Source organism: Ictidomys tridecemlineatus, chromosome 1 (assembly GCF_052094955.1).
Source record: "Ictidomys tridecemlineatus isolate mIctTri1 chromosome 1, mIctTri1.hap1, whole genome shotgun sequence".
In the NCBI taxonomy this organism is placed as follows: Eukaryota; Metazoa; Chordata; class Mammalia; order Rodentia; family Sciuridae; genus Ictidomys; species Ictidomys tridecemlineatus.
Window position 1 is genome coordinate 68,815,972 of NC_135477.1, and position 13,729 is coordinate 68,829,700.

At 36.2% G+C, this 13,729-nt stretch overlaps 1 protein-coding gene across 4 annotated transcripts in view; it reads left to right on the top strand.

Annotated features, from left to right (window-relative positions):
* A1cf (APOBEC1 complementation factor) overlaps positions 1–13,729 on the top strand; it is a 75,082-nt gene that overhangs the window by 17,218 nt on the left and 44,135 nt on the right. For 3 of the 4 annotated variants that reach the window (XM_078042038.1, XM_021735870.3, XM_078042040.1), the window contains exon 2: positions 5,679–5,822. The exons of the other annotated variant lie outside the window; for it this stretch is intronic. In XM_078042038.1, coding sequence (XP_077898164.1) covers positions 5,724–5,822 — 99 coding nt within the window. In that variant the 5' untranslated portion in view covers positions 5,679–5,723. The remainder of the gene's footprint in view (positions 1–5,678; positions 5,823–13,729) is intronic. 4 annotated transcript variants of the gene reach the window in all.

Below are 13,729 nucleotides of genomic sequence, written 5' to 3' on the forward strand. Positions count from 1 at the left end.
TATAAAGTAGGAACTATAGTTATCTTAGTTTTATATATAACGAGATTGAGGCTCAGAGAGCTTTACCTGGGATGGAAGCAGAAGAATAAAAGAGATCGTGTTCATCTCGTAGGTTTGGTGATGAGCATACTCTGAAACCAAGAATTCAATCTCTAAGAAAAGAGGAATGGGAAGATCCTGACCACAGATGACCAAAAGTTGGCAGTAACAGAGGGGACCTCTGGCTTTTCACATGACTGGTTCCTCCTTTGCCCCATTTTTAGAATGAAAATAACAATGGAGAAGGGAAAAGGAAGGAAATGATGCCAGGAAATGATGATCTCTCCAGGAGGCCCCTTCTAGACTCAGCTCCATTCTGCCTCTGTCCTCCAAAATGAGTTAGTAGCAGGAAGTCACATGGCCATGAGTTATGCAGTCCTGCTGGAGGACTTGCTGTATGCTAGACCTAAACTGAATGCTTCACAGGTGTTTTCTCCTTTGTCTCCACGGCAGTATCATCCACAGCTTGTTATCCCATTTCACAGATGAAGATGCTGATGCCCAGGGAGGATGTATGAATGTAAGATTCTTTCCTGGAATGCTGACTAAAACTCTCCTCCATCCAACTTCCATTTTTCTGGATGTTTGTTCTCTTCTCATCTAGATAACAGTGCTCTTCCTCAAATCCACACAACTTCTTATTGCAGAGTCTCTGGATTTAGAGTTGAGGTGCTCCTTGTATAGTTGGGGACTAGATTGCCTCTCTCTTTCTCCTCTTTCTGGTGTCATATGTTTTTGCCTAACACTAATCAGTCATGTCCCATCTGCCAGGGGCGCTTACAAAACCCCTTCAATTCATTACTCATGTAATATCCAAAGAAACCCTGAGAGAGGTACTATGATTACCTCAGTTGAGGATACTGAGACAGAGAGGTTAAGAAATCTGCCTGGAGAATTCAGTAAGGAACACAATAAGGATGCAAACCCTGAAAATCTAGTTCCTGGGTCTGGATTCCTATTCAGACCTTTTCTCCTTGACTTAGTAGAACTTGTGCAGCTGGCCAATCACTTGTTCTCAAAATTACTTGGCTTTCAGACCATCTCACTCAATTGGTTCTTATCCTATCTTTTTTTTTTTTTTGCCATTTCACTCAATTGTCTTTGATAGTTCCTTATTACATGCCAACTTCTACAAATTGGACTCCAGAGATCAGTCTTTCATCTATTCTCTACACTCAGTCCTTAGATGATCTCATCTAGTTTTACAGCTTAAATATCACCTCTACATGGATAACCTCACAGTCAGCCTCACCTTCCTGGGACTCTCCCAGAAATGCAGACTCATATCCACCTGCCATCAACTTATCCACATGTACCTCTCCAAGGAACTAAAATGAGCACGCCCAAACTGGAGCCCCTGCTTTTCTTCCTTCCAAACTGAATGTCATTCTGGATTCTCATTTCCTCCCACACAACACATCCAATCAGTCCGTAAAATATATCCAAAATGTGTCCACTTTTCACAGTCACCACTCTCTCCACACCAGTGCAAGCCCTTCTCATCTTTTTCCTAGATGTAGCAATGGCTTCTGGTATATCTCTTGCTTCTCTCTCCCATCTCCACCAGCTAGAGTGAGGTAAGTGAGGCAAATAAGATGTTTATCTCCAGAATGAAATTTAAAGGAACACCCAAAAACTCAGTAATATAGACAAATGATATATTAAGGCAATACTTTTCAATTAAACCAATGCAAAAGCAATTCATAATGAATGAAACAGTGAAATTTTAAATAAAATCAGGACTAGACTCTGTATTTGCATTACTTGCCTCTCTGTAATATAGAACTGTTCCCAGCCCAGTTCTACTCCCTTCCATGTATTCACAACAGTCACAGTGATCCTTGTCTAAGAGCCAAAGCCAAAGTCCTTATTGGGACTGATAGGATCTACCATGAGCTGGTCTGATTTTCTCTCTAACCTATACTCCTACTTCTCTCCCTTTTACTGAGCCTCATCCTCTATCACACTGGCCTCTGTTATTCCATCAACATGTTCCCACCCCTGTCCTTACTCTGACTAGGCTCTTTCTCTGCCTAGAATGTTCTATCCAATAAGTCTCTTTCTTCACCCAGATCTCTTCCCAAATTCACTTTATTAGGACAAACTTTCTAAATGTTCCCCACCTACAAACACATTGTAAATATTCCTTTTCTACACTTTATTTTGTTTCTCCTCAGAAAATATCATACCACCACTCTATTTTACTTATTGATCTTATCACTTATTGTTTCTCCCACCTGTTATAAAACTCCCAGAGAAGTTTGGGGGAGGGATCCGTTTCATTCTCTGCTACATCTTCAGTGTCTCCAAAATTCCTGGAAGATGGTAGGCACTTAGCAATTTTTTGATTAATAAGTAATAGATACACGTTAATGCTCTCTTCTAGCTCCAGTGCCTCATATGGATAGGTTTTGTTTGGATGCTGTTACCTCAATAAATTACATTGGGAACTACTATTTCAAAATAGTCTCAGATCTTAAAAATTTACAGCTAGCACTGAATTAGAAAATGTATTGCAAAACCTTCATTTCAAATTGACCAAGATTTTTCACAAAAGTTTGACTTGCTTAAAAAAATATTTATCTGTGATTCAAGTTTACCCCTTAGATTTGGTCAACATTGGGAGAGGGAGTTATTTTGGAGGAATACAAACTGAATATCCAGTGTTTTCTTGTTTTATTTTGTGGTTGTTGTTACAGTGCTGGGGAGTGAATCCAAGGCCTCATTCATGCTAGGCAAGCACTCTACCACTGAGCTACACCCCTAGCCCTTCAAGTGCCTCTTTAGCAGATTCTGAACTTTATTTCCATGTCCTGATTTCCAATGACTTGAGACAAAATTCAAATGTTACACAATTTGTCTCAATAACTTCAGAGTGAACTCATATGTAATCAAAAGACCTTTCTGATATCAAAATAACTTTAATCACCTTTAGTAATTATTAACAAAAACGAAAGGTAGGTTTTGCAAAAGCAAATTTGTTGTGTCACCATGAACTGTTATCTTTTGATGGAAAAGATGAAGTTCAGCAAAGTGTAAATCTGTAACCTGGCATAAGACTGTAGACTTTGCCTTCAAAGGGCTGTAAGACATACACTCATCCACCACCTCCTTCTCTTGCAAGTTAAATCAGCACAGCCGGAGAGTTTGAGAATGTCCAATGAAAAAACAATTTAGTAATATTTGGAAACAGTGTAAGAATTAGAATTTGTCTTAAAGGTAGTTTTATTTATAAATGTTCAAAAAATTTTCATAGTTTTATTTATCTGTTTTAAGGTTTATATTGTCTCCTAGAAATCCTTATGCCTGTATTCACCAGCATTTTAGGATTATAAACTGAATGCAGGTCTCAATTTACACTATATTTTAGAATCCATAGAAAAAGTACTTATACTCTAAATGTATCAATAAAGGTACTTTTCCCAACCCAAGTTGTTACATTTATATCAAATCACTACTATTACAAAGAAATTCTAATCTGTCCTTTGCAAGATTCAAAACCGATATGATTCTGCAATCTGTATACGGGGTAAAAATGGGAGTTCATAATCCACTTGAATCAAATGTATGAAATATGACATGTCAAGAGCTATGTAATGTTTTGAACAACTAATAAAAATTTTTTAAAAAAGAAAAAAAAAACTTGCAAAGTGTAGACACTGAACCTGGTATGTTAACTTATTGAGTTAACAGGCTGCCCATGAAACACAATGCCCTAAAGCTGGGTAGGGAGTGGAGCCAGCATACAGACAGAACTAACTAAATACTTCTTAAAAGAATGGGTGAGTTGACCTGGGGCAAGAGTAAGCAACAGTATCACAAAGGTCACAGGCAAGAAATGGTCATACTCATCTGCAGAGGATGACATTGTTCTGTCCCTATAAAGATAATGAGTATTCTTCCTCTGGAATTTTGTATGTTTCCCTTTGGTTTCCTAAAGTATGTTGAAAATATTATGTTCTAAATAATTCCTGTGAATTAGTTTGTAGGCTTTTTTGTTCAGTCACCTTAGTAATAGAATATCTATTGCTATTATTATTAGCAATAGCATTATTGCTACTATTGATAATCTTAATACTAGTGATATTACTATTCTATTACTTAAGTGATAATAATTTTAGTAACAATTCCTTGAAGCTTCACTTTTTTCTTCTGTCACTCAAATTTTGACCCAGTTTCCTATATTATTAATGGTTTATATATTGTTTTATAAATGATGATAATATAGGAAATCTCAGTGTGTTTGATAAAAATTTTTCAAAAGAACCTATAGTCAAATACATTAGGGTTCCATTTGGTTCAAATAATTGTAAAACACATCTCCTCTATGCTGGGCCGTAGAGCACATTAAGCAGAGTAAAAGCCCAGCATAAAACCTTCATTGAGCTGCTACACTCTAGCCCACCTTATGTACATAGGAACCTCTAGAGCCTCACTCCATTACAGCTTGAAACCTTCAGAATAGCCATTATTCTTGTCCTGGAAACCTGTGAATTTGAGTAACAACTATGAAGTTTGGAATAGGGTTCAAAACGGACTATAGAAAACAAAATCTGAAATTGCACACAGACATGACCTATATAAACTTTCATCATTTCCTAGATTATACAAAGGGTTGAGTTGTGTATGTTGTAATGATCCAGGTGTTGGTACACTCTTCCAACACACCCTCCAAAAAATCCATTATTCTTGTTTTGTTAAAATCTATTCCACATTTTCATTCTGTGGCATGTACCATATGTGGCTTCTGTACATCTATCTGTCACCAGCACACTTTCCTCTAAAAGTTTACCTTTGGAAAATAAGTAGACAAGTGTCTTAGGAAACATGTGCAATAGATAAATGAAGCTCAATCTCAGAATTTTGATGTCCTGTCTTTGCTGATTTGATGTAGACACAATGCCCTCTTCCCCCCATCTATAAGAACCAAACTTCATATTCTTCTTTTTCTCCTTTTTTTTTTTTTTTTTTGGTACTGAGGATTGAACCCAGGGTCACTTTACCACTGAGCCATATCCCCAGCCTTCTTTATTTCTGTCTTTGAGATAAGGTCTTGCAAAGTTGCTGAGGCTGGCCTCAAAGTTTCCATCCTCCTGTCTTAGCCATCTAAGTTGCTGGGATTACAATATACAACACCATGCCCAGATTTTCATATTCTTCTAATTGATGTGAACTCATTTGTATTTGACCATTTGGTGACATCCTAAGGTAACTGGATTGAGAATTAGTGACCTGCATACTAACAGGAGAAGGGGTACCACACATTTTCACCTTCTAAGTTTCAACTATACTGAACCTTTTAAAGCACCCTATTCTTTTATTTAATATTTATTTATTTTTAGTTGTAAGTTGGACACAATACATTTATTTTATTTATTTCTTTTTATGTGGTGCTGAGGATGGAACCCAGGGCCTTGCATGTGCTAGGCAAACGCGCTGAGCTACTACCCCAGCCCCTAAAGCACTCTATTCTTAATGAGTCCAATTTAGTCACCTACTTTGTTTGTGTATGGCTGTTAGTTGCTTTGACTTCAATGACTTATTTGTAGAGAATGTTTCCTAAAGATGTTCTTCATCAGAAGGACAAGTTTGGACTTGGCAACAGTAATTTACTTAATTTATCTTAAATTTGATTTCAGTGAGCTACCCTAATTAACCTGATTTTTTGCTGATAATCACTCTCAATGGAATCAAATCACAAATCCGGGGATGGATTGAGCGGCACCCAGAAGGAAGCAGCCCTCCGCGCCCTGGTCCAGCGCACAGGATATAGCTTGGTCCAGGTAGGAACTTCTTTTGACATCTGCTGAGACTCGCCACTGAATTTGCACAGTGGTGGGAACATTAGAAGTCCTCAGATGCAAACTGTAAACTCATGTGACTCTTCACATGGGTGTCCTTTACTGAAAGCCAAGAAAAGTGCATCCTTTCAGTTCTGTGGTGACTGGTAGGTGACAGGCCTTCTATTCTGGGTTATCCACTCAACCTTATCTTGTCACTGAAACACAGAGTCAGTATCCACAGTCAAACAGACTATCACAGTTTTGAAAAAAAAAAACAATTTAGAATATGAAAAGGCCAGGGGAATTTCCCATTCTTGGCAAAGTAGAACTAAACTAGTATTTCAGGAATCAGCAAAAGAGAACTTCATGGGAACTAGCCTTAGTTTCCAGAGAGATCCCTGAAGATATAGGAGGACTTCTGGATATGGGTTCAAGAAATGAACTTTTGGCAGCCTACCTATTCCAGTTTTTTTTTTCTCAGAATACCTCCCCATCCAGCCTAGAATATATAACACTAAATTTTGCCTGTGCCCTGACCAAACTATCCTAGGTACATAAGGAATATGCCACAGTGAATTTCACCTTAATGAATACCTATAATGCAATAATTTAAAAAATATAAATAAATAGAAGGACTAGCAGAGTAGAGGAAAGCAACCAGAGGAGGGATAAGAGAAGAGAAAGTGGAAAGTCCTAGGGACTGAATTGGAGAAAATTATATTCTATTGCATGCATCATTGTGTCCAAATGAAGCCCAATATTAGATACAACTATAATGCACTAATAACAATTTTTAACTAAAATAAAAAATGTCAATCTTAAGACAGTATTTATAGACATTGGTTATGAAGAATTGTCTGTATATTATCATTGCTATTATAAATTCCTCTAGAGAACTTATGCTGCACTGAAAAGCAAACCTGTTAGATACATATATTATTTAGTTGAATAAATAATGTTCTTTTTAAAGTAAGACAAAGTATTTTAAGTCAGCTTTTGTCTTTCATCCACACACTTTTCCTACTTAACAAATCTAGGTACTATCATGAATATAAATATCATCCATGCCTAACCATAAAATATGCAACAGTATCCTTTTATTAGATGTTCTTTCCTCAGATAGTTGCAAAATATACAATTTGTTTTGACCAATTCTATAAATCATGACATGCTTCATTATATGTATTACAATGCTCAAAGTTATTTACATTCTTCATCTGAATGATCTTAACACCATTTCTCTTTCCCACATATATCAGGATGGAGGGTGATTTTTCCATTTTCCTGCTTTATGCTTTACGCTCCCAATGCCAATTTGCTGAGTTTTCTGGCTTGGAGTTGAACAGAAGGGAGAGAGAAAAGCAACAGGAGAAGAAAGGAGAGACCCTGAAAGATATTGAAAGTTGTGGGCTGCTTTGTAGGATTGTCAGAGATGCCCTCCATCCCACAGTCACAGTCTTTCACCTGGCCATACTTTTCCCAGGTCAGCCTCTTTGTGTTGAACTCCTTTTGACGCCAGGCAGTACTCTTGGAGAGGAACAACAGAGGGGTTCCACAGGTAGTCATACTCCACTTCCCTAAAAACATTCACTCATTTTTGACCCAGGAAACTGCAAACTAAAGCAGCCAGCTCCCCTGGCCAATGTCAGGGCACTAGGCCACCTGACAGCTCACCTTTAGATATCTCAGGAGTGTGTGTGTTCCCACACAACCTGGTGTGTTCCCCAGATGCAAAGGCAAATATCCAGTGCTTTTCTTAACACTTTTTCCCTAGTATAGGCAAAGGGAGGGACACCCTTCCCCACCAACCTCTACTGTGCAGGGAAAGTGAGACTCAACATTAACAGCAGTTGCTTCCAAACATCTTTGTGTAGACTCAAAAAAATCCTGTTTGTACAAGGCAGAAGCAACCCTCTTTTCAACTAATTATACCTGAGCAGAGGTTTTTAAAAGTTAAAAAAAAAAAAAAGTTATAGACTATAAAAATCTACAGAGCTTCCCCTATCACTTATAAAGTTTCCTTTTAGGAAAGCTGAATAAATATTTTAATCATTCATTATATGGAAGCACATTAACTTTAGAAATAAAAATATTTAAAGTTTACCAATGATTTAAAAATAACATGACTTTTATGGTTTGGGAACAAGAAACATCAGCTTCTCCTTTGACTTAAATAAAGTCAGCCATGGAAAAAAAATTTTTTTAATCTTTTTAACAAATCCTAAGTAACACTCCTTAACTTTGTAGCGTGATTTACTTTTAGGTAATATTCGTTAACAGAATGACTATTGGATCAGAAGTTCTCCAGTAACATGAAAGCCTAAAATTCTAAATCCTCATTATTTAGACTTACAACCTCTAATCAAAATGTAAATACAAATGCAATTAGTTTCAAGTGAATTGAAAAATACCTCCTGATATTAGCTGCAAAATGTGGAAAATCACTCAAATTTTCAAATCAGAAGGCCTATAATCTAATGTGTTCCCTACTGTATACAAGTTGTATGACCTTGAGCAAGGGATTTAACTACTTTAGGCCTTAATTTCCCCAAAGTCCTCCACACCTCCACTGGGCATAAATCTGTGGTTCTAATATCTTCTGAATCTGGTTATTAGTCAGCAGAGTCAGCAGACTGAACTATTTGGTTGAAGAAGTGAACCAGACATGTGTAAAGACATAGCCTTAAACTGGGTGACTTAGGAAAAATCTTTTAGTGTTCTTCCTACTCTGGATTATGGCAAAGACTATTATGATTATCAAATAAAGACAGCAACAGCAACATCAGGTTTTCCTTTTTTTTTTTTTTTTTTTTGAGAACCAGATTTACTTTTTAAAACAATTCCATACAAAAATGAAGAAATATCTTAATACAATTCAAGGAGCATACCCCGAAGGTAATGGTTTTAGAATTTTGTGGTATTTGCTAAGTGACGGCATGGTAGATTTACTTGGGCTGTATCTTCACAGTCTCTGATACTAAATGTTAGATTCTTCCAACACAAGAATTCAAAAACAGGGTGACAACGTTGTCTTCTCATCACTAGCAGGACAAATATAGCTATCAAAAATAGATTTTTCAAGTTACTTAATAATATGAGATAACCCTTTACATGGCAACTGATATAATAATATGTGCTTTTGAGGATTTAAAAGCATGTTTTGTGATTTTTTAAATAATTGAATATCTTTGAATATTGATAGCTGAGAATTTTTATCAAAGTAATTTATAAAATAAAAGAAACTTAAAACAGAACCCTGTATATAGTAGGCATTGATGATAAATAGTATTGATAAAAATCATATAAAATTGACAAGTGCAAGTGTAAACTTTATAGTTGCAGTATGCCATATAGAAATACTTGGGTATTGCGCTATACAACATTAACACATAAACAGCTTTTGTCTCTGGGTATGGATTATTTGTATGGGTTTATTTTTTTCCTAATTTTTAACTCCCAATTACACTTTCTAGTCTTTCTAAAGCTAGTATATGTTTCTTTGAGAATCAAAGAAAAAAATCACATTATGATGGTCCTTGTCACAAGAATGAATTAATGGAGTGGGTCATAAACTCAGGTATGTGATGCTTCCTCTGCCTGAGATTTTCTCCTTAGACCCAAGAAAGTACATACTCACCAATGAGCACATTCAGAAAACTTTGGACCCAATGTGGGGTCAGTTTACATTAATTTTAGTTCTACTACTAGTAAATTCATGTCTAATAAATATCACCCTCAAGTAGTTTGAGTACTTTTTAAAAGTAGACTCAGGATTATCATCATATATAATTTACATGATTTAAAATACAGTGTATATTAGCATTACTTGTTCAAGTATGCTATTTTATAATCTATTTTCTAAAAATTATTGTAACCCAGTCAATGTTTATGAACTATGAGAATTGCATTCTTCTATTTATTTATTTTTGTTCTGGGGATTAAACCCAGGGGCACTTTACCACTGATCTACAACCCCAGCCCTTTTTATTTTGAGACAGAGTCTCTCTAAGTTGCTTAGGGTCTTGTTGCTGAGTTGCTGAGGCTGTCCTTAAACTTCTGATCTTCCAGCCTCAGCCTCTCAAATCACTGGGCTTACAGGTATGTATGTGCCATGACATCCTGCTCCTATTGCATTATTGCACCAAGGGTTGCCCTAAATGAACATCAAGGGTTGTTTTTTTTTTAACTTTGTTTTTCTGCTTGTTTCCTTATTCTATATTATTGAAACCAATGTGTTAGTGCTAGTTCTTGGGAGTACAGAAGTATAAAACACATCGCCTGGCCCAAAGGGGACAGAGTCGATGAGATGAAAATTAACTTATCTAAAATTTAAAATGGCAACATAAGTCAGCCTCAAATGAGCAATGTAGAAAAGTAACACAAAATATGAGTATACTTTTCTGTATAAGGCTCTATAAAAGTTTTTAAGCTTCCTTCAAAGAAGTAAGTGTATCCCTCCTGTCCTATACATCCACACCAACTAGTGAACCAGCCCTCAATCATTCATTTATTAACTCATTTATTGACTCTCCAAAGAAAAACATGGTTTCTGCCTTCGTGGAGATTATTCTCATATGGAAGACAGAAAGTAAACAAATAAATAAAATAATTGTAGGTAATAAATACTGGAACATCATCAACCAGGTTGTGTGACAGCACATGTCAGGTGACCTTCTTCAGAAAAGATGGCATTGAAGCTGAGATTTACAGAACAAAAGCAAACCTTGCAGTCAAGAAGATAGTATGCATCAGAGGGGACCACTCCTTCACCAAAGTATTTGTAAAATGCTTGATCTTGGTGAAGTAAAGATTTTTATGAATCTTAATTTCAAAGACCTAGAGAGATTACAACAGATAAAGAAGAGACTTTAAGTGGGCTTCGTCTACTCTTGGGATCAGTCCCCTCAAGCTAAGAACAAAATACATTCTTTAATTTCCATCCCTCAAACTTTGCTTCAGAGGCACTCTCTCTTATACAGAGTTTCAGTGCAACTGTGTTTTGATTCTAATTTGTTCAACTCTTTAACAAATACCTACAAGCCATAAGGTACAGAGGATAGCCTTACATCAACATAGGTCTGGTTAGAATACCAATCCCCTTCTGATGGTAAAGGTAATCCCACCTAAATTAACTACCCTTCTCTAGTCTGGTATAATATACACTAGTAATTTTAATTGGGCCTATCAAACTGTCAAAGGTCAAAGACAAAGAGAGGTTCCTGGAAAGTAGCTACAGGAAAAAAAGCAAATAAAATATAAGGGAGTTTCAGTATGCCTCGCTGCAGACTTCACAGCAGACACCTTACAAACCAGGAGGGAATGAGATAATATATTCAAAATTCTGAAGGAAAAAAAACAACCCACCTATAATGAATACGATATCCAGCAAAACTATCCTTCAGAAATGAAAAGGAAAAAGCAAAACTTGGGGAATTCTTCGCCACCTTGTTAAAGGGAATTCTGAAAAGACAAAAGAAAAGAACACTAATGAGTAAAGGGATAAAACTTCACTGGTAAAATAAGGATCCAGACAAATTCAGAATACTCTAATACTATAATCATGATATGTAAACCACTAATATCTTTAGTATGAAGAGTAAAAGACAAAACTATTAAAATAATAACAAATATAATAATTTGTGACATTGAAAATTCAAAATGGGGGTAAGGGTTAAAGAATAGAAGTTTCAACTGGGCCTGGTGGAGCACATCTGTAATTCCAGTCACTTGGGAAACTAAGGCAAAAGGGTCATAAATTCAAGTTCAGCAATAAGCCTGAGAACAGGACGGGACCAGTAGATCATCAACTAAGTGAGATGCCATAGCATAAAATTTAAAAGGCTGGGGGCATGGTCCAGGGTATAGCCCTTTCCTAGCATGTGCCAGACTCTGGGCTCAATCCCCAGTATCTTTCACACAAACAAAAAAAAGTAGTTTTTTTTCTTTCTTCTTTCTCCCTTTCTCCCTTTTTACATAATCAGAGTTAACTTCTTATCAGTTTAAAATAACCTGTCATAACTACAAGATGTTGTTTGTAAGCCTCATGGTAACCATGAAGCAAAAAACTGTAATATCCTTTTTTAAAGCAAAGAAATCAAAACATACTGTGAGAGAAAATAACGTAACCAAAAAGGAGACAGTGAAAGAGGAAAAAGGGAATAATGGATCTACAAAATAACCAGAAAAAAAACCCTGACAAAATGGCAGTAGTATATCTTTACCCATCCATAATGGCCTTCGAGGTAGATGAATTAGGTTCTCCAATTAAAAGATACAGCATGGATGAGTGGATAAGAGAAAACATAACCCAGCCATATGCTGCCTACAACAGACTCTCTTCATGTGTAAGGATACACGTGAACTCAAAGTGAAGGGATGGCAAAAGATATTCCATGCAAATACACAGGGAGTAGCTATACATTTATCAGACAAAATACACTTTAAATTAAAAAAAAAAACTATAAAAAAGACAATATCATTAAATAGTCATAAATAAATCAATTCAACAAGAGTCCATAACTAATACAATGAAACCAATAAGTAACTTTAGGACCCCGAGTTTACTAACTGGTTTCATCTGAACTCATCCAGAGAAAAGCTGATGGAAAAACACTGTGACACTGACAGTTTTTTCTAACCACTGCACACACACAAAAAATTTAGGAACAGAAATAGGAATTTGACTTCATGGCAAAATATAGCTTCTGGGTCCTTTTTCTTCTACGGCTTGTTCTCACCACATGATCACATCCCTGCTATCCAAAGACTTAGGTCATTCACCAAGTACATGGATACCAGTTCTTTAAATAGGTGGCAATAAGCCTGAGAACAGGATGGGACCAGTACATCATCACAGACTCATGCTTCCCTAAGCTTATCACTCTGGCTACCCGTAGGCCAACTTTATTTTAAAGCTCAGAAGAAACCTAGCTTTTTTTCTAGCCAGAGTGTAGTGTAGAAGACCCCCAATGAAGGATGCCATTAAGGAGAATGTCTGTGCCTAATATTTTTGTGTATTTCATCATCCCTAGAAGTATGTATTAGAAGCTATTTTCAAATAGACAGCCTAATAGAGCGTTGGTATATAAAATCTTCAGTGTACAATTCAAAATCTTTGCAAACTGTCCCTTAAACTTCTAGCATAAAGATTTCCCATTTATCAGATCAGAAACTAATATAAACCTCATGACCCAAATATGAAGAAGCATGGACAGGAGGTTCAGACTGTACTCTCAGGCAACTTCAAGATGTTTCTAAGTGATATCTATTTGTTATTTCTGATCAGCAACCAAAAATAAGTGACTTCATCTTTGGAACCATGATAAGATGCAAAGACAGCTTTCAAACATAGCTAGACAGAAATTATTGAGATCATGAGCTGTGTCATCCTGTTTATAGGACTTCAGTGTCTGTAATCCTTTATAACATTATTTCAGATGTGCTGCACAGAGAACTGAGATGATGTTAAGTGGTATACTGTCAAGCATTAAGCCACCCTGAAGCATATATTAAGGAATTATTCCACTCTAAATCCTCCTTCAGGCTTTCTGATGAGAAAAGTTAGCTGATGGAGTCATGTCTTGAACACTCCCCCAACCTCTGCTGATCTTTTTAAACAAACAGTGTAGGACAAGGACTCAGATCTTTTAGTAGATGACAGTGCCTAGCTAGAAGCTGATCATGATTTTCCTCTTTCATAACTGTATCTGTAAGAAAATAATGGAATCTTCAGCTGCTTTAATAGAATTAGTTAATCCAAACAAGCAAACTGTATCAGTAAGTAAATAAAAAGTTAGATGGGCCTATTTGATAAATAATAATTACCTTTTAAATAAAAATTACCTTTCATTTGTGATAAATGATAATGATATAGATATTCTCTATCTATATAATGTATATATATCCTA